Source organism: Ornithodoros turicata, chromosome 4, assembly GCF_037126465.1.
Source record: "Ornithodoros turicata isolate Travis chromosome 4, ASM3712646v1, whole genome shotgun sequence".
Lineage (NCBI taxonomy): Eukaryota > Metazoa > Arthropoda > Arachnida > Ixodida > Argasidae > Ornithodoros > Ornithodoros turicata.
This window is the reverse complement of record NC_088204.1, coordinates 50,700,050-50,726,289: the sequence shown is the minus strand read 5'-3', so window position 1 is coordinate 50,726,289 and position 26,240 is coordinate 50,700,050. Positions and strand designations below refer to the sequence as shown.

General features: G+C 45.6%; 1 protein-coding gene across 2 annotated transcripts in view; it reads right to left on the bottom strand.

The window, feature by feature from the left end:
• LOC135391523 (protein sidekick-like) overlaps window positions 1-26,240 on the bottom strand; it is a 177,372-nt gene that overhangs the window by 8,761 nt on the left and 142,371 nt on the right. For both annotated transcript variants that reach the window (XM_064621796.1, XM_064621795.1), the window contains 4 exons: window positions 24,366-24,503; window positions 22,790-23,080; window positions 15,880-16,041; window positions 1,439-1,584 (listed from right to left, as the gene is read on the bottom strand). In XM_064621796.1, the coding sequence (XP_064477866.1) occupies window positions 1,439-1,584; window positions 15,880-16,041; window positions 22,790-23,080; window positions 24,366-24,503 (737 nt within the window). The remainder of the gene's footprint in view (window positions 1-1,438; window positions 1,585-15,879; window positions 16,042-22,789; window positions 23,081-24,365; window positions 24,504-26,240) is intronic.

Below are 26,240 nucleotides of genomic sequence, written 5' to 3'. Positions count from 1 at the left end.
CTCTCAGGGTTGTAGAAAATATTAGTATAACCTGTGATTGTATCATCGAGATTCTACTCTATAACATACATTGTGGTTGTAGCGGTCTTGTTTATAGATTGTATAATAGATATTGCGAGACTGTTATCTCTTATCTCATGTTGTTACGCGCCTGCCGTATCTTTATCCTTACCCGCTATGTTATATCCTGGGTGGTGTTGTTATCGCCACGCCAGCGGTAATAGTATTTAAAGCGATGGCTTAGAGAAATAAACTTCTTCCTGTTTCGGTTTTGTACGAGACGGCTGTTCGTCATTCGCGCAACAACAGTGGTCACACGAATAATAAGAGGAGAGGAGGTGAAAAATAAAAATAAATTAGCATATCCATAACAAAAACACGAGACTAGGGAAAAATAAATAAAAAAGGATGCAGACAAACTAGTCTCAGGTTTTCGTTATGGATATCTGCCACCAGCTCGCTTGCTTCCTATAATTTTTATTGAAAAAGCATGTAAGCGTGTAAGCTCTGGAAGCCAAATCCCCTAGTGGAAGCATCTAGAAAAAGAATGCCAGGCAAGGCCAAGAAAAAGAATTAGGTTAAAAAGGCAGAAATGGAAGGGGCATGGACACCAGATAGCGCAACATCGCAAGTGCATGAGAGAGAAAGAGCAAGGGGAGTGAATGGTACGTGGGTTACGTGAGAACAGAATAGAGAACAGGACATGCGTGGATATGTCAGAGAGTGCGGACATTCTGTGCAAATTGGAATAGCGCTAGTGTAACTGGATTATTGTATAATAAACCTGTCATTACAGGTGTATATGAAAAAGTGGGGGAGGTGAAACTAGGACTTCATCTGACAGAGGATGGTCAAGCCCATAGATAATAATGGAAAATGACTGCAAGGAAAATGGGCTGCTTACAAGCACCCTGCACTGAAATTGCATTGTCTAGAGAGAAATAAAAAATTGCAATTCACCAGATTGTGCACCTCAAACATGTTCTTACTTTCTCATGAATGTCCACTGTTATTGTACACAACCCTCATTACTATACAAGAGGAAGGATCCAAGAGCAGCAGCTGACTTTTTGTCAGCAGTTATCAGCGAGTGCAGGTGTTCGAATTGAACATACACCACCTTGATTGGCGTTCAGGTGTGCTATCTTTATACCACGCTGACACCATCCCTGCATCAACGTATCAGTCTGCTTGGCGTAATGGTAACACTCTTGAATGACAATTAGAGAGATGTGGGTTCGATACCTACAATCACAGACTTTTTGTCAACTGCCTCCCTTGGATCATTGCATGGGCACTGGTAGGCTTAAATGTTGTATTTGTCCTAACTGTTGATTCAGTTTCTGCAATTTACGCTACTCAGAGGAAGGAATTTACTAATTGATTTTGGTAAGCTTCGGCATACAGATGATCATGCATAGAGAAATGAAGAAAGTACCTTTTTGTAACGATGTGCCTTGCTCTTGACACAAAGTACCGCAATAAGGAGAATGATGAGCACCATACTAGAGGCCGCCAGCACAACCAGGAACCAGGGTTCTCGATGGAACGGGAGACGTTGACGATACTCCAGAAAGAGCTTGTCTGCGTAACAAAAAGGTTTGGAAGATGTTTTTCAGAAACTCCTGGACACCATAGGTTACCAGAGTCGTTCAAGGTTGGCAGACACTTTTATTTCTTTAAGTACAATGAAAAATTTAGGAAGCACCAAACTACGTCAGTTTTATCTATTTAAAGTAACCACTGTGCGCATCTAGACACTGCTACCATCACTATGGCAACTTTTTGATGCCTTTGGCATAGAAAGAAGTGGGCTGCTGTCGTAGCCATTGCAGGACATCTTTCTTGAAGGCTTCGTCTGCGCTCCAATGTGCTCTTTAAAGGGACGGTCTCATATCCACTGCCTTTCTCATAAAGTGTACCATTCGATTGCCCTTTGCTGAAAATAGAATACTGTGAATTTACGAGACAATGCACGTCAGGGTTATTAAATAAATGAATTAAATTGATAAAGATTGCACAGCATACCGTAATCTGCGTTGGCAACAATAAGAATGGCTACGTCGCCTTGCGGGAAAGTCTGTGATTGGATGCAGAAATTGTTTGTTTTTGCGCGCGCTAGTGCACTGGCGTGAGCAGACGACTTTCAGAAGCGTCTGGAGACCGTGGGAACTCTAGTAAATTTCTTTCCGTTCTCACACATATTCGAAGAAGTAGCTTTTTTTTTAAAGTTCCGTGTTGGTGCCACAAAGCAACTGGTGCTATGAGCGGCATACAGATGTGGAAAGATGGAAAGAGGACAGCAGGAAGAAGTGGGGGACAGGGGGCCTAAGAAGTGGCCTGCTTGCTGGTTAGAACAGCTGTGTCAATCCTCAGAGGCAAGTTAAAAGCCGCAGGCCAACTCCATTCACAAATCTGAAGTAGTCCATCATTAGCACGCGCGCGTGGTCGCATTACAGCTCTGGCCTAACATATATTACGCGCACGTCCCCTGCACTCCCATTTGCACACTAATCATGTTTTGAAATGAAGTGTCACTCACAACGTGCACAGTGACAAGGAATGCGTGTTTATTTAAAAAATGCAGTAAATATTCACGGAAAGAAAACATGTGACTTAGCTTCCATGTATTCGATTACAGTCACATCCTCGGAAGCCCCACAGTCAATGCACGGAGTCCTCGACTCGAGGAGATCTACGTCTGTGGTTACAGCTCTTATGTTGTCTCTGAGCATCCCCATTTCGAGAGCAAAAGGGAGCTTATGGGGATGTCTGAAACTCACGATCCTTCTGCAAGTTGCAACTGCCATGGCAACGGGGGCAACTGCAAACACCTGCTTTGCTCTTCGCTCAGCCAATGGGCGACTGACCCGCAGGCCGATGTCATGCGTGACGTTGCATGAGAGTGAAGTGCAGGTTTCGTCATCTGCTATTACGGCACGTTTTGACAAATTCCTCTTAATTCCTTCGTTATTCTGAATGAAACTTTGACGGCTGTATGTCCACAGTACTCGTGAATATAGTTTTGGCTAGGTTTCGGAATCAGTCCGGCTGTACGAGACCGTCTCTTTAAGGGGCTCAAACAAATGGTAATTTCTTGGGGCTAAATCTGAGTTGTAAGAGGGATCGGGCAAAACCACCCAGCGCATTTCCATTGAGGCCGGGCGTTGCCATGAAGAAGAATGATCCCTCCAGGCAACATCTGTGGGCTTTCCTTGTGAAGTGTGTTCACACAGCACCTTTCTTAATCAACGTGGAAGTAGTACTGGGCATTTAATCGTGACCCTTTGCCCAGAAGTCCACATGTCCCAGAAGACAGTTCCCATGGACATCCTAGCAGATGGCTGCATCTTGCTTTTCTTTGCCGGCGGGACCTTATGTCGCCATTCCATACTGCTTCTTGTTGTCTCTGCAGTGAAATGATGTCAAATCCAGGTGATGATTGATTGCAACAATTCATCCCCTTGGATTGAAAGTGGTTCAGCAGCTGCTCAGAGACTGCCATGCACACTCCCTTCTCGTCACAAGTGAGGTGTCAGGGAACCCATCCTGCACAGACTTTGCAGAACAGTAAGTGCTCGTGAATGTGAATTAGCGCCGGCAGTGTCTTTACACTGCGGACATTAATATTACGCTGGGCTGCAATGTCCCGAACTGTCACTCGCTGGTTCCCAAAAGTGGCTTGCTCAATGCCTGCGATGTTCACTGGCATGAGTGCAGTCAGACGAACGTGTCCATATGCTTCATTTGTCACCATATCCCATCCTTTGCCAAATTGTCTACACCATTTGTACACTCTTCCCCTCAGCTGCTTCTCTCAGCTGTTTTGACGCTGTTTTGACTGAATCTCAGCTGTTTTGACGTTCTCCTTCACAAGGGACTTGATTATGCATCACTGTTCCACAGCTACAGACACAGTGCTCACCACCATGATTGCTGCCGCTGCTGCACGTGCACTGCTGGACATGCCCCACATGCTGCTGACCTGAGAAGGATTGCACTTTGTCCATCGAAAGTTTTATTCAATTACATTTACTCACTGATCTTTCTCGAGCAAAAGTCTTTGTCATCCTTGAACCTTTGCCAAAAGTTAAGGTGCTCTGGTACTCGTACCTTTTTTGCAATGTTATGAAATGTGCCATTGCAACTCCGAGCTAATCCTGCATTTTACTAACACCTCTTTGATAATCAGGGTGTCTTACCTAATGTGTCACAAAAATCTATTAAAATTTACTTGTCTGAAAATTATAAGCTCAATTATATTTGTCTTTGATAAAGCTTTGCCATTACCAGCAAGCACTTTGATCAGTTGTTGGCAGTGAGAAATTGAATTTTCTCAACTGAACCCCAAAATTTGCCAGCAATGGAAAGTGCAAACACGATTTGCCCCATTCTATTACAAAATACATCCCACACCACAATGGTAATAGCTGAAAAAAATTTAGAAAACCATCTTATCGAGACACGCAAATTATTGGCTGCCCTCAGTCCTCCGCCAGGTTAATCCAACTAGTGGGCAAGAAGGACTTTTGCCCCTTCCTTCAGTGTCCCCCTTAGTGGCATGGTATCTACTGCCATTAATAACAGCGGCACTCTATCATCACAACATCTCTCTCCCCCTTTTTGTGTAAACCATACAAGCCTGATAGCTGTCGGTGGTGAAATTGACTTGTGTGTCATTTAATTGCAGTTCAGTTATACATAGCCTGAAATGAAGCAGCTGCGCCATGGCTAGCCCTGACTACTACCACAAGGACAAAACAAACATCATATTCGCCTTAGGGGATCCTGGTATGAATTTTGACATAGCAACTGAAAAGTATGCCAGGTGGTTTCTGGGCGACATCATTCTTTCTTCAAGGACAATAAGATGCCTAAATGCGAGCAGACAATTTCATTTAGGCAAGAGGAAACAGACTCATCTAGTCACCACTGAGAAAAATGAAGAGGCCATTAACACACAGGAAAAAATTGCCCAAAACCTGTCATTCGTCAACTTGCACTTGAATTGGGAACAACATCCAGTTAGAGTGTCTGAAGACTACATGACCAGAAGTACCACCTGCAGCACATCAGTCTCCAACAGACATTGTGTCCTGCAGGTTTTTGCAAACACCTAGATTTCGGCAACACTTTTCTCTTGCCATTGCCAATGGCTTGATGAGGCACATTTTACTAGGAATGCACAAGTTAGTACGCACAGTGCACACCCTTGGAGTATGAGTAATGAGGAGTCAGTGTCGGTGGTCATTTAATGTGTGTGTGGGAATATACTGGCTCAATCATTGAACCAATCTTTTAAAACAAAGCCTGACCTGCAACTAATATGTCAGCAGGGTATTCAAAGAAAAACAACAACAATAACTTTATTGTGAGATGATGAATGGGGAGTTTCATCGCCAGGGGTGATACTCTACCCCCAAAAGTTCTTGCCTTCAGTGAAGACCAGCCATTTGTTAAGCACATGTCCATGTATTTGCAACAAGGCGGGGCCTGCCTTATTCTGAACATAAGGCACCTTGCCTTTTGAACCTGATGGATTGGAAAGCTTTGGGACTGCGGCATGGCCTGGAGTCTACTGATTTAACAACTTGAGACTTTTATCTCCGAGGCACTCTCAAAGATACTATTGACAGTAGTAGAAGGGTGCCACTAAATGACGCATAGCTGCGAAGAGTTTAAGAAGCAAGAAGAGTAAGGTTTGCTGTGTCTGAGAAATTTTGTGCGTGTGTTGTGTTCTTCTCCCTGTCTCGAGTATCGTCCTCTTCGCACTCAAACATATTGCCAACCAAACTGAACCTGCTGATGCTTGGCAACGGCGTTGACGTCGTTGACCGATTTTTCCGACGTGCCCGATTATTCAGACGTGTTGCGGAACGGCTGCGGGCCCCATAGAGTTAATGTATAACAATGTCAAATATTTCGGATGCCGTACAGCCCCGTCACGAATGGTAGCCAGCTCACCATGTGTGTATGACGCAATGCTAAGGTCAAGGAACTGCGCATTAGTCATTTCTTTGTTGTAACCCACTTTGAATAAATCTAGTAAGGAGTGAAATAGGTCAAAAGGGGACTGGGTCCCCCTTCCCGCATCGTAGTAACGTGCAACCACTGCACCAATAGCGTCATCAGTAGAATCTCGATCGAATCTCTCGGGACGCCGGAAAATATTCTTGTCATCCGAATTTCGTATGAAAAGAATTAAACCAAAAATATAAAATGGAGGCAAGAAAATAGGCAATGACTATTTATTTTCCATTACTCCGAGTCAAGAAGGCCTGTCGTAGCGCTTTTGCGTCTTCGTTTTGGCCAAGGCTGCATAAATTAACAAAGGCCCAGCACGTGCTGTTCAGCTGCGAGACGCGCGACAGTGCTTAAAGCGAGCTTCACCTAAAGCATGCAAGCGTTAGGTAAAGCCCACTTGCGGAATGACGACTTCTAATGTTGCCAGAAGTATGTTTTCTCCATGCGTTCATGATATCGACAACCTGCTGTCCCCCAGCGCAGCCGTCAAACTCAGAAATAATGAAGGTGATTGGGGTACTTTCGTCCATATACGGTGACGAAATATCACTTGAGGAAATAAAGGCCTATGTTATGAGGCACAGATGGAAGACTGCCTGTCAAGACAGCATCAACAACATTATCCGGCCTACTAGTGCTTAATAAAGTTGACTTTTGAAGTTTTTTTCAGACTACTCGATTAATCAGACTTTTGTGCGATCCCTGCAGAGTCCGAAAAATCGGACGGCGACTGTAGAGGCTGCCTGGTCATTTAATTCGGGGACTGATCTTTTTGCGAATGCACAAATTCTGCACACATAGGGCACAAAGCACAAATTCAGTTACCAATACTGGCACAGGAGGAGGGCAAGCACTGCGTATTCAACACAGCTGCTCAGCATCCCATCTTCATCGTAAATGCGAGACACGCTAAATCTCACTCTCTCTTTTTTTTCTTTCGAAAAACGTGCTTTTCGCCTGGGGCACACCCATGTACCCATACCCATGTACCCAAAAACGCCTGGGGCATACCCATGTAGCTCAATATTACAGCTGAAAAACTGAAAAAGAAAATATCCTAACACACATAAGGACTCAATTACAGTGAATGCGTTAAGTAGGCGCCCCTCTTTTGGCACACTCAAATTGGGGGTATGACACACCCAGAGCGGCCACTAAACAGCGAAAGCAACTTTGGAGCGCCACACTGCTCGCTCGCTGATATTGCTTCCGGCTATCTGCTTATGCAGTGCACAGACGAAGGACACATTGGGTTATTTTCGAACCTATAGTAACGTTCGAACAGATGACTGCGGTTGTGAAGACTTCTCCTTGACGATTCGAAGGCCGTTCTGCCAGTGCTCAACAAGAAGTACGTCACGGAAAATCTCAAGCACCCGGGCGCTTGTCATCTGCTTCCATGCACCAAAACGAAACGGGAGCACGAAAAGCAGCTCTGAGTCTCACCCTGGGTGGGCGAGTGGCACGTTAGGTGAGCGGTGTCTGAAGCACTCTCACTCCGGGGTGCCTACTTAATGCACCCATTGATAACGAAATGGTGCAAAACGAGACAAAACCATCTTCTTGTGCTCTTTTCGTTTGTTTACACCAGTGAATTGGAATTTTGGGTCTAGTCATTCCCTTTTGTTTCTACCAGTCATCCACCAGCTTCTACCAGCTTTGCGAGAGATGATCATCTGCATTCAAAGCATCCCTGAACCTGTTCTGGATATGTCAGGCTTTTAGATACACGTAAACTGACAGAATGCTCCCTCAACATCGCAGCTTCCATTTGCAATGCACGCAATGTCACCACTGCATTTGTATTCCTGTTTGTCCTTTTTGATCTTCACCATCCCAAGTTGTCATGCTCAGACAATACCTACCAGTAAAGTGTCATGCCTCTGGCTTCTTGTAGAATCATTAAAGCACCACAAGACACAGTAGTGAGGCATGGCACAACACAGCAATGCAGTTGAAATGATAGCTGTATGACTGACAGCAGTATAACTCCCCATGATGGACAGGATGGCTCCAGCCAGCACTACGGGTGCGAATATCGAGGCAAGCTACTGAATATCGTGCGACCCAGCTCTGCTAGGTGAGCATTACAAAGCACCATTCTAGGTCATGTCAACCGGTCTGTGTGCGGCAACATGCTGCGGTGAAAATCATGTGAACATGGTGGTGCATGATTCAACTGCGTGTCGAGATGAAATTAAGAAATAGGGTTGGTAAGAGACGTTGTGTGTGCTAGCCTTGAGTTGGTGGAAAACTATTTGAACCAAAATTGTACAAAGTGTACGTGGGAGTACCCTTCAGCATATGTGGGAGAATCGCAAGATGTGGAAAATTAGGAAAACAAATAAAATGGCCCTGACAGTGACTAAAAATTTATGGAAAACTATCATATTTACTCAGGTAAAAGATGCACATTTTTTAATCTAAAACCATTGTGCCATTGAGGGGGTGCATTCAGTACACAGGGGAAAATTGGAACCCAACACTTGAAGTGCACTTAACTCCCTTTTATTCCGAGATATCCACGGCGATCTCCATGGAAGTAAACGTCACGATTGTCCCTCATCGTCGCGATTATTCCGAGATATCCACGGAATCGAACAATGCAATTCTCTCACAGCAAATTGTCTTCCATTCCATCAAGCATTCATCATTCTAGCGCCAGGTAGTCGTTCTCGTTAACTGCGTGAACAAGTGGCTGGCGCTGTGTGAGATGATCCGGCTGTGCTAAAGTCAGGGTGCATTAAATATGTGGGGAACAAAAAAGTACCAGCATTTCAGAGCTCAAGTTGTGTCAAGGGGTGCATTCAATACGTGAGTGTGGCCAATATGTGATTAAGGGGGGACGTGGGGATCAACACAAACTTTTTTGTTTCTTAATAAACTATGATGAAAATTTGCACAGATGTTGACAACGCTCTCAAAATGAATTACCGTATTTTCACGCGTATTAGCCGCACCGCAGATAAGCCGCAGGACTCGTTTTTAGATACATTTTGAAAATGTTTTTGCAGATAAGCCGCACTCGCAGATAAGCCGCGTGTAATACGACGCGACTGCTTTGTGCGCTGAACCAGTGATGCACATATAAAATCAATAGAGACGCTCAACGCTCGTCGACGCCGTACTCCCTGCCAGCTGCCCTGTTCCCGTACTGGTCCGCGAAGTCGACGACTTTTAGTGTGAAGCCGCTGTCGTAGCTGTGCCTTCGCGTTAGAGCCATGCCTCACCTCTAACTGCCGTGCCCGTGTCCACGAATGCTGCTGCTCTGGTCAAATGAGAACTGATGCTTAGCTGACCACGTTTTATCCCGATGTCAGGTGTATTGAACCCTTCCTGTGGGTCTGCCGACAGAGGAGACCATAGGGAAGGCCATAAACCCTGTCCACATTCCGGTGTCGGCATGATGTATAACAAAGGAGGTCAGTTCTAGTGTTCTACTAAGATCGGATTGTGCCCTTGTTGCGTGTTTTTCGTGGATTGACAGGTTAGTGGTGTTCCAGGAGACATGAATCACTGTCACACCTTTTGTTAAAGCTGCGTGGCGGAATGTATTCGGAAGGTCAGTCCACTCGGATGTGGACCCGCCCCTGTTCGGTATTGTTCGTGCACTGGCAGGGCGGTCCAGTTCCGAAAAACATGAGGCAGTTCGGCCTTTTCGTTTAATCCGGGGTATGGGGAAAGTACCAGGGAAAAATAGTCACCAGATAAGCCGCACCCGCGGATAAGCCGCAGAGTGTCCGCGAGAAAAAAAAATCGCGCATAAGCCGCGGCTAATACGCGTGAAAATACGGTAAACAAAAAATTAATGATATCTTAGAAAGTTCTTTTTTTTTTTTTTCTCTTTGCATTTTGTAAAGGGGCTGCAGAGTTTGAAAAATGCGATAGAAGACTGCTTGAACTTGGAGTGTATTCCCAAATACATGGTTGAGGTCGTGATATTCTTGGTATTTTTCAATTTTCACCACGACAATTTTTGGTTTTCATTTTTTTTTTCATGTGGTTGCAACTGATGCATCTGATATAGAAACGTATTATGACAGCATAAATTATAAATTGATTTACCCGAAACAATAAAAATGGCACGACCTCTAGAAAGGTTCAGTGATTGTAAGAAAACAAACTGCATCAAAATTCAGTAAAACCTCGATAATTCGACACCCGTTAATTCAGATAAATCGGACGACCCGCGCGGTCCCGGCAAACATCTGCAAAAGTCTATGGGAAGGAACGCTCGTTAATTCGGCAGCAGTCGCATGCGCACCGGACAATTCAAACAACCACGTCTCGAGGGAAGCGCACGGGAGCGCAACAGCAGACGCCAAAACGGTAAAAAAAAAAAAAAAAATAAACGGCAAAGTGCGACGGACACATCGCCATTGTCATCAGCGCCGTGAAGTTGGTGACGTCAGGTGCCATCTTGAAGCGAAATCTCGTTTTAAGCTACGTGTATACGTATCAGCCAGTCTTTGCACGACGTGCATGCTGTTCTGACATGGCTCCTCCTGCGAAGCGTGCAAAGTACGAGACCAAGGACCTTGCAACAAAAGTCGAGATTCTTAAAGCGCTGAAGGATGGTGTCCCAAGACAGGAAGTAATGAAAAAATATGATGTGAAAAGGAGCACTTTGGCAACCTCAGTGAAGAATGAGGCACAGATCATCGCGGCCATGGAAGGTGAGAAGTTTCACGGAAAGTGGAAACGCCTTCGTACAGCAGCATACCCACAATTGTGTTCTTCGTTGGATTGTGAACTCGCGCGATGCACAGTTACCTCTGAGTGGGCCCCTGATTTGCACGCAAGCCGAGAACTTTGCAGCAAAAATGGGGATCGAAGCATTGAAAGCTTCGGAAGGTTGGTTTTCGCGATTCAAAGAACGCCACAGACTTATCTTTTCGAAACATCTGCGGGGAGAGAGCTGCTGTTGATTAAGATGTCGTCAGAGATTGGTGGTGTGTTTGGCTCCGGGAGCACATAGCCGCCTACGAGACCTGAGACGTGTTTAATGCGGACGAGACCGCTCTTTTCTTCAGAGCATTGCAAGACAAGACGATCACGCTCAAATCATGATCATGCGTCGGCGGTAAAAGGAGCAAAGAGAGAGTGACCGTCCTTCTGGCCGCGAACATGACTGGGACGGAGCGCTTGCCACTGCTTGTCATAGGAAAAGCGCAGAAGCCAAGTGCTTCAAAAACCTCAAGCAACTCCCGGTGGAGTGTTGTGCCAATCAGAAGGCCTGACGTCCGGCATTTTGGCTGCAGAAGCTGGACCATCATTTCCGTGCTAAGGAGCGCAAGGTACTCCTTGTTGTTGACAACTGCAGCGCACACTGCAACGTGTCTGACCTTGAGTGGGTCAACGTAGTGTTTTTCCCGCCCAACACAACCTCTGCCTTACAGCCCATGGACCAAGGCATTACAGTCGGACCTCGTTTTATGAACCCTCGATATACGAATTCCCTCAACTTACGAACGGCTCCACAGGGAACCAAACTTTTTCTGTGTATTTTGACCTCGTTTTACGAACCCTCGATATCCAAACTATGAACGGATTATTAGGGAACGGACCCAAAGTAGCCGAGCCATTCCGACCTCGAAATACGAACGGGCGTTATGAACGTACAGAGGACAGGTCAATGGACCAGAGGATAATGAAAGTTCCTCAGTACATGCTGCCAAGGTCAAACACACAATATCCCAACGCCACTACATTCCACAAACATGATTCATCATTTCCTGAAAGAATAATTCGGGCATTTACAGCCGAACGGTTGTCAGTTTGGACCAGGTCTCCGAGATGGAAACATCTTGCCGTTCCAAGAGAAGGCGTTAAGTCCTTACAGCCGGTGACAAGCGTGATATTTGCCGTTGGAAACAGTCTCATCCTTCGGCAAATATGAACGCCATACTGGATTGGTTTCATCGTGAGAGGGGAATACGGATTGTAAAGTCGACGTTGTCTGTTATTCTGAAAGAGTCCGATGCGTGGCTTCAAGTTTCTTCAGCGGACGCTTCGTCAATGAGGAAGAGGTCGTCGGAGCTGGAAGCACTTGAGCAATCTTTGGTGCTTTGGGTCGAAAGCATGACAGAGCGCAAAGCCGTGGTCAGCGACATGATGCTTGTAGAAAAGGCCCGTTTTCTTGGTCCCCTCCAAGGTAAGCCGCTTGTACATGCACTTATTCTTTGCTCCATGCGTTTCGTTTTTGTCTCCGTCTTGGTGCTTATGTAGTTTTCTTGTGTTTTAGGCGTGCCTTCTGATTTTCATTATTCAAACGGCTGGCTAATGCGGTTTAAAGGGCGTCATAAGCTATCTTCCCAACGGCTCCACGGCGAGAGCGGCGGCGTTGACCCGACTACAGTAGCTGATGGGCGGAGAAGGTTTCAGACAATTCTCCAAGACTACAGCCCTGTAGACATTTACAACTTTGATGAAACGGCGTTGTTTTACAAGCTCGGTCCCACCAGGACATTAGCCGCCAACCCTGTTTCTGGTACTAAACGCAGCAAAGCAAGACTCACTGTTGGTCTTTTATGCAACGCCTCCGGGACAGATAAGTGCAAGCCAGTGGTCATAGCAAAAGCGATGCGACCACGGGACTTCGGAAATAAGTTTTCTCCAGAAATTTACTGTCACTACCATGCAAACGGGAAGGCTTGGATGACGTCCGATATTTTTGTGGACACACTACGGCAATTCAACAGGCGGCTGCAACGAGAAAAAAGGCAGGCGATACTCCTTGTCAACAACGCAGGGTGCCACAATCTTCGCAGCGAGACGTTTACGAATCTTCGTGTGGAGTACCTTCCAGCCAACACAACCTCCAAGATTCAACCCCTAGATGCCGGCATCATCAGAGCAGCTAAGGTTGCATACCAGAGGGAACTTATGCGCCACTACATAGCCCTTGCCGAGGCTGGGGAAGAGCAGACGGTGGGTGTCCGCTGGTGCATAAGGACGTTCAGCCGAGTCTGGGCTTCTGTCTCAGAATCGACGATCAGGAACTGCTGGAGACATACTGGAATCCTTCCCAGTGCAGCATGTGACGACGACGGTAACGACGACGGCTCGTTCTCAGACGACGACCTGCCCTTAGCAGAATTACAAAGGCAGATGCGTATCTTGGACCCATCACTTCCGGACTCGGCCGCAGAGGAGTGCATTTCCTATACTGACGGTGACGATATGTGTGAGCCGCTTAACGATGATACTTTGGTGCGGTTGTCAGGCACTGTGAACACAGACAGTGAACACAGTGATAATGAAGAGCATCAGAGTGGCGGCGGAGAACATGTGACAGCTGGATCTGCGTGGAATCACATCGAGAGCGCGATACGGTACTTTGAGGACTGAGTGGATGAGTAAAGTGTCAGACTTCTGTCATCTCTTCTAAACAGGACAGACCCTGCAGAAAGTATGGTGCAGAGCACAATTACGGAGTATTTTCAAAAATAAAACTTATTCAAATCAATTTCCCGTGGTTTTGTGAGGTATTTGTGCACTGCACACCTCGGACCTCGATTTACGAATACCTCGATTTACGAACGATTTTCTGAGAAACGAAGGGTGTTCGTAAAGCGAGGTTTGACTGTATACACTACATAAAGCGCAGGTACCGACGACATGTCCTGGAACGCATGCTGCTCTGCATGGGTACCAGCAAGCAGTATGATGTGACGCTCCTCAGCGCTGTTCATATTTTGGCGCATGTGTGGACAAGCACATCAGCGGAAATTGTGGCGAACTGATTTCGCCATTGCGGGTTTGTGCAATATCAGGACTGAGACCAGTTGGAGGATGGAACATCTCACGAAGACGAAGAGGATGACCATTTTCGTGGCGTCCTGCCTCCCGCCGTGCAAATTGCAGATTGCAGAAGCCCTCGCTGTTTTGGAAGACTTTTGCTGTAGTGCTCCCAGCGGTGCCGAAGCAGTGCAGCACTTGCCAGTTATCAGAAAAGTTGTCTTAAACGCACAAATCTCCTGTACAAGGCAAACCACACTCTCGCAGTTCTTTTCGCAATAAAGGTACGTTGATAATGGCAAGTTTACCTGGTATTTTGTTGCCCGTTCGATAATTCGACATTCAGATAATTCTGACATTTTCGGTGGTCCCCAGCGATCCAAATTAACGAGGTTTTACTGTAGACCGAGCGGTTGTGGAGATATCAGTTTCATAAGCGGAGCAGGTAGAGCAAAAAGTTGTTTTGAGAAAATGAAGCGCAAACATTATTTCTACTGCACATTAAAAGGCTCCAGCACTATAGTCTTTTGTGTCCTTTTGTGCACAGGTTACCTCACCCTTCTGGCTCTTTGTATGATGCATTTTGGCTCCTTTTGTCTTAGACCAACAGTCAGTCAAGGCAGTAGACTACCAGCGGCATGGCCGAGTGGGCTAAGGCGTCCGCTCGTTGGTGGTAACCAAGGTCGTGCTGTAGACTGGGAGGTGTTGGGTTCGAATCCTACCGCCGGCTGTGCTGTCTGAGGTTTTCCCTGGGTTTTCCGAAGACTTTCCAGACGAATGTCGGCACAGTTCCCCCTGAAGTCGGCCCAGGACGCATACTAACCCCCCTGTCCCCCACTCCTTCCTGCTATCCTCTCTCCGTCTGTTCACATCTGTACGTCGCTCATAGCCACAGTTGCTTCGCGGCGCTAACACCCAATCAAAAAAACAAAAAAAACAAAAAAAAACAAAGGCAGTAGACCCTTGTCCAATGCTTCTGATGGCTAGGATAGCCAGCAGAGGTTCACTTCATACACTATGCTCCCTTCTTTCCACTGCATTTTGAAATCCCAGCATATTCAAGGACCAGTGGGAACCATAGGCTCCAAATGAACTTGGATGGTGCGACCTGTGCTCATGAATGGCACAGCTTCCAGAACATTACAAGAAGATGTACTTGGCAGTGCTTCGAAGACAACACCAAAAGAAGTACTTGGTCATGCTTCAACGACATCACTACCGCTAAACACATAAAAAAAGCGGCCACTTTTGGATTCCGGTGCAGGAGTCGTTTTCTTCTGCTTTGTCACTGGCAGCTTCCGAAATGGTGGACAGCGCCATACTTTCATTTAAGAACTTGGTTGTTCATCATAGGAACAGTCCAAGTTCGAAAACATAACAAGAAACTGTAACTAAAGGTTGAGATCACAATCCCCTTGTGAGAAAGAGCAGACACTCCGGCGGCAGAAGAGCCGGTTGCCAAGGGCAACCGAGGAGTGGAGGAACCAATCCGCCGAGAAACCACTCAATGCGTACAGAGACCGCGTGGCACGGATTTCTCGGCATGGACCTTGGAACTTCCCCTCTTCATCAGAGCGCTTCTCACTGGAGAAGTTCAGATGCGCAAGAAGAGGACTAAAAGTACTTTTGATTGGTGTAAAGATGCCGTTGCTCGGTAGTGTCATTCCCGAGATACAGCTGCTTGAAAAACAGCAATTTTTCTTCACTTTCGCGACATTGCCTGCTACCATGGCTCAGAAAAAACGAATTTTGGAACACTTTGGAACATTTGAAAAAAAATACTTTGGGATCCCGTAGAAGATAGATTTTTTCCACCAAAAATGTTATTTCCAGAAAATTATTTTCTGTTTCATTTTTCACGAGTTGATCCCCACGTCCCCCTAAAATATGGTACTGGATTGGGCACGAAAGGCGGGCCAATGCATTTGGGATGACCTAGGAGTGCTCAAGTCACCCTGAAAGCTATGAAACTTTCTAAAATGTAATTACAGTGTGTACCAGCACTATACTGCTGACAGCTGAAATGATACATTACAAGACCTTGAAACAAAATATGCATGTCCTGTACACACCAAGCTGACAAGTGAGGGTACAAGGAATAAAGCATTCACTCACTGGGGGTTTCCACATAATCTGCAGTGTAGACTGGGGGACTCACACCAAAGTGATTGCGGGCAAACAGACGAAACTCGTATTTGGTGGATGGAACCAGGTTCTGGTAGCTCACTGTGTATGATAACTGTGGTGGCAGTTCAGCTATCGTTTGCCATTCATCTCCTACAAAAAGAAATACGCTGTTAACAGGACATAAGCAAGAGGTTTGTGTGAGTATTTGAAACTGAAAATATCCCCGTCCTATGCATTAATTTTGATTAACTTTACTTTAGACAATGATTCAGCAAATACATGATTAACAAGAAAAGAACACCTCACATTCTCATTTAACTTAATGTTAACATGAACTGTGCCCACTTTCCAATATTACAGGATGTTTCATATTCAGAACCTATAGTAGTTTATGTGATAAGAAACACTCACATCAAACATAATTACATACAATCTGTGTTCAGATCTCATTGCACAAATGGACCTGAAAATAACTCTCTTAATCCTCCAGACTGAATTACTACGGTAATACACTTATAATACAATGTAGAAAAAAAGAATAACCACGACAGCTTGTCTGCATGTAGTTGCATATACAGTAGACCCTCGTTAATTCAAACTCTGATATATCACACCTTTGGTTAGTAAAAACAGATGTCAATTTTTTTAGCCGGCTATGTTTTTAATTATAGGTGTGCAAATATTGATATTTTTAATACGAATCAAATATGAAGATCTGCAGAATTGCCCTTCCAATATCGAGTCAAATTTCAAATATCATGTCATAGGATAAAGGCTTCTAAGAGTAACAATTAAGCACACTGGGCTTTTTTTAAACATGGGATTTCTTTTTAGCGATTTTAAAGTACAGTAGAACCTCGCTAATTCGATCTCGCTTAATTCGAAATTCCGGTTAATTGGAAGGATTGCTGCGTTCCAGTCTTCACGCGTTGCAATCTGTCCACGTAATTTGAAGAAAACTGGCCTGTATCCCGCTTAATTCGTAAGTTTCCCACCAAATTTCATCATGTACCATCGGCTTCGAACCTACGCAACAACAAGCTGCCATAAAAGCCTCGCGTTTGCTCCCTTGCTGACTTCCCTTTTCCAGCCGCCAATCACGCGGTGCAACCTCCTCGCTCCTTGCGCTTCCTAGCCATCCACCGTCCCAGCTGTGCTGCCACTACGGATTATGCGATCAGCGCTTTGACTTGCTTTCGTTCCGCACTTTTACTGAGATCCATTTCGAAGTCCACCTCTTGCTTGTGGAGACAGACAGCGGGAGAAGTACAAGACGCTGACGATGAAAGAAGAAGCGTCGATCGTCGCATTTGCGAGATCTGCAACGTGCTGTAAGCTCCTGCCGATGATGCGAGCTCCAAGGAGGGCTTTACGTCTTTCAAAGAGTTCGCCAGGATAGAAGACACAGAACAGACCTATGCCACAACTCTCACGGGGGACATCGTTCTGAACACGTCGTGTGCAAATGAACAGAATGACGGCGGCGGCGATGAATCTGCACGCACACCGTAGTTTTCTGAAGTTTGTTAAGCCAATGGTGCCGGCTGCGATCGGTGCATCTTGAACTTCATAGCCCACCTTGAACGAACAGTGACGTGCGATGTCATCTTCGGAAAGCGGCAGACGAAGATCTGTGAGTTCTTTGGCAAATAAATATATTTTCCTTCACCATGTGCCCAGGTTCGCTAAATTCAAATGCCCGCTTAATTCAAAATTTTTTCGTCGTCCAGACAACTTTGAATTAACGATGTTCTACTGTGCAGTGAACTAATACTACAGCCACAATTGTGTGCTGCTGATCCTTAGAAGAATGCCCCAGGACATGCACTTGAAAAGGGTTAATGAGGAATATGTAGTAATATATTAGTTTAAAACAAGGCATACATGCTTATTGGACATGTACAGTCACATTAGTTTTACAATGAAACAATGTGTTGTTCTCATGAGGCAAACTGAAAAGTGTAAAAACAACTTGCAGTTTGAAAATCTTTCATGGACACTGAAATCTGTGTTGGCATTGTATAAGCACTGGTGAAACAGACAGACAGAAAGGAAGTAAAGACAATGGAAGTAATGACATGTTCAGAATGTGGAATCGTTACTCATGAACACATTTCAGCTCGCAGGTTATCGAGAAGGAAAATGAAGGTAACAAGGGCTCTCTTTTTGCACTGGTGATGCCTTCCACATTTGTCATGCTGCCGGAAAGTATAGGAGGCGTGCATGTGACGTCACACCATAGCTTTACCCGTGCTTCTTCCCTCTTTCTGTTGAACCGGCACATCCCGCCTATACGTGTGCTTCCTTTCTCTCTTTCTGGTGAACCGGTGCACTCTATCGCACCCCACCTATACAGTTTCACTGTACTCTCACATGTGAAGCCACATGTGAGACCACCGTCCCTAACAGTAATGCATAGTTTGTAACAGCTTTAGCAGTGCAAAACCGCGGTTCTCGACGTTGTGCTTATCACGCGCGACCATTTCCGCAATGTTTGTTTTCAGCGCTGCTTTCATTTCATAACGGTCTCTCAAGACTTTCTCTGGTCAGGAAACTCCGATGAAAAGCGCCTTAGGGTGGCTATCCGGTAGATCCCCGGCAGTGTTTTCAATACCGCTGCCTTGGCATGCTTGTTTTGAAGGTGCCTTGAGCATGTGTTTAAGGAATATTTTCAAGTGTTCGAAGAATATTTTAAGTCGAATCGAATATCAAATCCAATGGAGGAAAAAATTCAGAATATCGAATATTCATGCAAAATTTACAACCTGTGACTTTTGTACTAAAAGTTTTCATTTTGTAGCCCATGGCTTTAGTGTAATTTTTCTGGCATTAATTGGCACAAGAGAGACATGCAATTCTTCCGTTTAAAGCCCCTACTCTCTAATTTTACATGAGAGTGCTTCCTGCTTTTCAGGTGAGCCTACACATACTGCAGTACTGGAGTGGTTCCCTTCATTTCAAAATTTTATGTCACGCAGTAGTATGTTATAAAGATGAGGCTGTAATTGTTTCTGACAACCACAGGCCATTTGTGAAACAAACGAATTGGCATCCTGCCTCAGCATCTGAACATGAACATCCTTTAGTTTCTTTGCACTTGCCCTAGGAAGTTGCACTACTAAAATTTTAGACGTAAAGGACATTTTAAGACACCCTTCTAGTCATTATTCTAGAGTCCTAACTTTTTAAAGGCAACCTCACAGACATCAAAGTCCCCTGTCAGCACCGCTAAACTGCATGTGGGAGGGGCGCCACCGCTTCCACAGACGATGTCTACAAAACTAACTTTAGATAAAGTTATCTTAAACTAAGCACCGTCCCGCCTGTGTTGGTCCTGCAGCAGGGGCAATTTCGTAAAGCAGGCTTCACCTCATGCACGGAAGAATCAGGTGAAGCCCACTTTCGGGTTGCGTCATTCATATTTGTGGAATAGTGGAATATTCGAAAAATCGAATATTGGATATTCGATTCGCGAAACAAATAGTTCGAGCGTTTGATATTGGATTCGAATTCGAGAACTCGAATATTCGCACACCCCTACTGAAAAAAGGTATACAAAATGAGAGTGTTTCTCATTCTGACACAGCGCACTCGGCGCCACAGATGACGGTTCTACGGGGGTAATAAACGGTGGGGAGAGACAACAGGTGTCCATCCTCCTGGCATTTGCCCAACCGGATGACTTGTTCAGGTGGGTGGGGCGAAGTCGGGATTCGTGGACCTTGACTGTGCGACTTGCTTCTTGGGGCAGGCTGTACAGAGCGTACGAGGTTCGACACAAGGAAACACCGGCAACGCTGCGCCGTCTCTTAGGCGAGAGCAGAGGCTTGGGAAGAACCAGTGCTCCACTTCCTCCTATTGGCCAGAAGCCAGGAGGTGGAGCCTCCCTCGCTCTTGGTCAGCAAACACAAGGATAGTCGCGCAAAAAATTCGTATACTAATCCGAAATTCTCATCAAAAGAATTAAACCAAAATAAAAACTGAGGCAAGACAGTGAGTGTTCATTTTCCTTTACTGTCATTGAAAGAGGCCAGTCCTAACGGTTTTGTGTCTTAGTTATTGGTCTATGCTGCCGAAATTCGCAAAATGGTTCAAAAGGCCCAGCACGTGCTTTCCATCCGAGAGTCGCGCGCTCCTAAAGTGAGCTTCTCCTAAAGCACACAGGCGTTACGTGAAGCCGACTTGCGGAACGGTGACGTGTAATGTTGCCAGAAGCTGTCCTGATATGTTCCCTCCATGTGTTGTGGTCGCTGTTTTCGTCACACAGCTTCGCGGTTTATTGTTGCGAGGGGGGTAAAAAGGTCAAAACAAAGATAAGGTTCCATGTCTACTGTAGGTTGAATGTCTGAGGTGTGTTTTGATGAGAGCAACGAAATTCTACCAATAAACAAGACTGCTAGCATTTTAAGGCATTTTTCCTTCAAAACATCCGTTTTAATGAAGTTACCTTCACAACGAAGATTTTGCGCGGTCTCCTGAACTTCGTTATAGAGGAGTTTGACTGTACAGTCGAACCTCGTTAATTCGAAATCGCTTAATTCGAAATTCCGGATAATTCGAACTTATACATAGGTCCCGTCTAACACCTATCTTTTCAATTGCAAAAAACTCCTGACAATTCGAACTGGTGAACGGACACAACGGCTAATTCGAACCGATATTTTCCCACGTGGCCGGCCCCATCTCAACTCCCACCACCTCCTGAACATTGACCCTGATCCGCAAGCGCTGCCCATGACGCATCAACCCTTTTCCACATGTTCCAGAGGCATTGACCTCCTTATGGCAGCCGAACTGAAAGGCAGGGAACGCGCAATCGGCATAATCTCCTTGGACTCCCTCCTTCTCTGTTCTCTTGTCCTCCCCTTGCCACCATTGTTGACCCCGTGAATTGTGCCCACAGTGCGCGCCATCTGCAGTCGGTTCCTTTCGTGCATGACCTTGCAAACGTGAAGATTTTTTTGGCGAAAAGGGGGAACTACTCGTCGGCAAAAGACTTGGAGACCAAGGTACAAATTCTGTGAGAGGTGGAACGTGGCGTGATATCTAAGACTCGTGGAAGACCGTGAAACCCGAAACTATCGCCAACTGCTTTCGAAAGTGCAGTTTCGGCGTACCCTTGGAGGACACTGCGAGCGTGGAACAGATTTGTTCCGATTACGACAACCGCCTGCTTGGTGAAGCTTGTTTCAACGTGCCGGAGGGAGTTACCTTCTAAAGTTATGTCAACGCAGATGAAGGTGAGGACACATGTGGACCGTTCAATGACCGGTTGGGCACCGTGGACCGTTCACCGAAATCATCAAGTCTGTGCGCTCCGACCGGACTGAGCCTGAAGATCCTGCTACATACAGTGATGATGTATTGGGTGAACAAACCAGTGAGCCGGTGCCAATACCGAAGGCATCGGAAGTAGCATCGGCACTAGATGTGACACGGCGCTACTTTTCCAGCGAGGACAAAGTGGAACTTTCTCGAACTTTTACAGAAGCTGCAAACCATGTTGACTGAATCGTGTTTCAGGAAGCGCGTGCAGACGCAGATAACAGATTACTTCGTGATGTAAAGGTATGTTATCTCTTCTGTGAATAAATGCAGATTTTATGGCTTTGGGGATTTAATGCGAACTGTGCTGCATGATAGAACACCAAGGAACGTAGACGAAGAGCACACTTGCAAGGCCTAGCCTCGCAGGCTGCAACGCGTTTGACGTGATTTGCGCTCACCCCGCACTTACTGCTGTTATTCAGTGGGCCTCCCGCTAGTTCGAACTCCGCTTTATTCGAACAAAAGTACGGTTCCCGTGGAGTTCGAATTAATGAGGTTCGACTGTATCAGTAAAAACTAGAGGTGTGCGAATCCGAATATTTTAAGTCAAATCAAATATCGAATCGAATGGAGGAAAAAAGTCCGAATACCGAATCGAATATAGAATATTCGTGCAAAATTTACAATATGCGACTTTCGCACTAAAAGTTTCCATTTTGTAGCCCATGGCTTTATTGTAATTTTGCTGCCATTAACTGTTACAAGACAGACGTGCAATTCTTCTGCTAAAAGTCCCTACTCTTTAATTTTACATGAGACTGCTTCCTGCTTTTCAGGTGAGCCCACACTTACTGGAGTACTGGAGTGGTTACCTTCATTTCAAAATTTTATGTCAGGCAGTAGCATGTTATACGGATGGGGCTGTAATTGTTTCAGACAACCACAGGCCATTTGTGAAACAAACGAATTGGCATCCTGCCTCAGCTTTGCCATGAACACCCTGTAGTTTCTTCGCACTCGCCCTAGGAAGTTGCAGTACTGAAATTTTAGACGTAAAGGACATCTTTAGGACACCCTTCTTGTTCGTGGGCTGTAGTCATTATTCGAGAGTCCTAACTTTTTAAAGGCAACCTCACAGACATCAAATCAAAGTCCCTCATCGGCACTGCTAAACTGCATGTGGGAGGGGCGCCACCCCTTCCACAGGCGATGTCTACAAAACTAACTTTGGATAACGTTATCTTAAACTAAATAATGTCCCGCCTGTGTTGGTCGTGTAGCAGGGGCAATTTCGTAAAGCAGGCTTCACCTCATGCACGGAAGCATCAGGTGAAGCCCACTTTCGGGTTGTGTCGTTCATATTCGTGGAATAGTCGAATATTGGAATAGGAATCGAATTGGAATATTGGAATAGTTCGAATAGTCGAATATATATATTAGTCGAATATAAATCGAATATTGGATATTCGATTCGCGAATCGAATAGTTCGAGCGTTTGATATTCGATTCGAATTCGAAAACTCGAATATTCGCACACCTCTAGTAAAAACTATTCATGTTTGCGAAAGCTATTATATTGCAACATGCCACTGACTTCAAAATATTTCTTGTAAATGAATGAGAAACTAACCAAGATGGGGCACCGAACGTGCCTCAACCAAGTATCCCGTGATGGGGGAGGCGCCTGGCAAGCCTTCGGTCCACGACAATGTTGCCGATGTGACGCTATGCTGTAGGGCAAATTCCAGTGGTGCCAAAGGTGAGCCGTCCTGTGGTCCAGTCGTTACATTCCTGCGCCTCTCAGGACCATAACCAGCAGATGTTTTAGCTCTCACAGAAAAGCGGTAGGTAGCCATTTCACGAAGACTTCCCACCCACAGGTGCTGCTGCAATACCTTCTGCCGCACTTCCTTTCCAGACTCTGCAACAAATGTGAGGCGGTGAAGACAAATTTCAGTGATCATAATTAGGGTCGCAAGTTTTCGGGTTTAACCCTATTTCTCCCCAAATGTACCCCTGAATGCATTGCCGGGGCAGCGTTAGAAACATTTGAGAAAATCCGATTTCTACCCATGGAAACGAAACGAGTGTTCGAACTGCGATCGGTCATCACTATGGAGAAAGCTGCCATGTTGGATTTATCTGCACATACCACGCAAAGCCGATCCAGTCCACGTCGTTTCGAAAGTAGGAGAGGACGGTGAGGCGTCAGCGTGAGCGTGCCCAAAATAAAAGAAAACAGCTCGAGGGCGGAGGCCGAAAAAGCAAGTCAATCGACAATCTTTGACATCACCGTGTGTCAGAGGAATAAAGAGGAAGTGTCACAACACGCAATTGATGACTTCGTGTGATTGTTTTGTTTCTCGGGCATCAGTCTCGAGCATGCTGACGATGAGCTTGGACATGTCATCAAAAAGTACTGCCCTGCTACAAAAACTATGCAGTTGGGGAAGCAACTGAGGGAGAAACACCTTGGTGAGGTTTTTCGCAGCTACGAGCGTTTGTTGACAAGGAAAGTCGTAATGTCATAAGTCGAAAACTATGGTAGTTTGCACATCTTAGTGTTCAATAAAACCCGAATGTTGCTCATGAGCATGGATCAGCACCGTTTTTAAACCCAAATTTGCATGAATTAACGTGTCCGACTTTAACTCCCGATTTTTACACCCCAAATTTTAGCAAATTAATTGCCAGAAAACTTCTGGCCTAACCATAGTTTGACACCAGCCTTTAGCATGCATCGGAATGTGACGTAGTAATCACAATATCCCAACAGGGAAAAAGCATTTCATGGAAAGTACTAAAGACAGTGTTTATTTTAAATTATTATTTCGTATCAGAGCCACGAAGCAACTGTGGCTATGAAAGAGGTATAGAATTGGAGAGAGGACAGCAAGAAGGACTGGAGGACAGCGGGGTTAGTATGCATCCTGGGCAGACTTCAGGGGGAACTGTGCTGACATTTGTCTGGAAAGACTCCCAGAAAAACCAGGGAAACCTCAGACAGCACAGTGAGTGCCGGGATCACCCCCCGCCATAGGTTGTGAGCGAAGCTGTACATCCACCAACACTTGGTATGCACTCCAATCAAGCGTTGCGTACCCCTTTCATCCCCTGCTAACATTCCTTATCTGCTGCCACCATCCCTGAAGGTCACTGCAAAGGTAACACAATACAGTAGATCGCAAAAGGATACAAGCACTTACCAGCGTTGAGCTCTGTAGTTTCATAGTTGACCAGGTAGCCAGCAATAATACCATTGGGTTCCTCAGGCATTTCCCAGCTGAGGTTGAGAGAGGTCATGCGAATGTCTGAGAATCTCAGGGCTCCCACAGGTCCGGGTTCTGTTTCCGTGAATGGAAGGAACAAAACATTTATTTCTTGGATCCAAAACCAGACAGTATGAAAGACTGTCACAATGTACTACTCATTGCGACACTCAATGTACTACTCATTTGCCTGGCCTAAACCCCTAAAATACATGCAAAAACAACCTGTTGCTCAGCATAGTTGAGGTAACATAATAAGTAAAAACTGAACAAAAATGCAAAATTTTGAGTAGACGAAGCATACAGTATCATCAGTGGGCTGGCTTACTGGTTGATCAAGAGTTGAAACACAAGGTCTCCTACGAGGAACCATGACAGTACACATGAAGGCTTTGTGTTTTGCATATTTGTGGCTGGAACTTATATTTCACCCATGACATTTGCTCGTAGCCAACACACATTACTACACACGCACACACACTGTTACGGTGATGAGGTGGATGACAAAGACAGAAGCCAACGACGGTGACAAGATAAAGCTCCTGGCGAGCTGAGAAGCACGAGAAGATAACATGGTTCGGCAGATCTGGGGTCAGATTCACAAAAAGCACGTCTGACGGAATCCGTCAAGACTCGGTTTTACGAGGAAGTTACGACAAAGTCTAAATTCACGAAGGTTGCGCGTCGCAAAATCCTCGCAACTTACAGTGGAATCCTGCGAGAGCTCCCGAGCGGTCTTACGAGGAAAGATGGCGGTGTATTTGGCAACGGTGGATGTGGAGACAGCAAACAAGACTCCGTAATACGCGCCCACACATTGCACTTTGCTACAGACCCTTCGGGACCATCCTCCACAGCGTCAATGGCACACTTTTTTTTACTTGATAACCCTCAAGAAATGCGGAGATTTTGTGCTGCATAAAATTGTGACACAGGGACGTTCCAAGCATCCCCTATACCCCCCTAAGAAGCCCCCCCAAATCTTGTAACATCCCTTCAAATTGTCTGCAAGAGGCCAAAAGAGCCAGAAAAGCTGGAAATATGGGTGCCACACACCCCTACAGACCTCCCCCCCCCCCCCCCCGCCCGAGACAAACATACTAGGAATATCCCTGCGGGAATATCGCCTGTGATTGCATGGCATCCATTATGGCTACCGAAAGGCCAAAACACGTGTAGTAGCAACACAACTGGGGGACTGATGACTTCTTCTAACGGGACAACTACAATTGGTACGACTGCAGATTTTCGTCATTGTTACCATAGTGAAAACATTGTCTTGCACCCGTTGGCTGTTTCTTTCAGAGTTGCACGCGACAGGAAATGAGCAACTCTCTCTTCCTCGGGAAAAGGTGTACCCTCTCCACTACGATAGCTTTGTGAATCCCGCTTATGACCGCTTACGACGCCGTCGTACGCCCGTCGCAGGCTGCGACGTCATAGGCGCATTTTATCGTTACTTACGATTGTGTTTGTGAATCCGACCCATGGCCCTTAGCTCGAAGGAGCAACAGAGCATGGTTGGGCTGGCTATGCTGTCTTTGTTGTCATTCTGCAGGACAAGCTTGGTTCACACTATTCAAGCGCATTATCATAACTGAATGAAGATTCACCCCAAACTCAGCATCCCTGGGGTGGAACTGCCTTCCCTGGAGTGCTATCATTACCTCCATTACCGACACCAAGCAACTTGAAAAATGTTTATGTGACCATTTCGCTGCATAGTCATTTTTTTAAATCTCCTTCTTGTACACTTGTGTTGTCATAGTTTGCTCTAATCAACCCAAATATTTCATCGTCTTTTCTTATTTA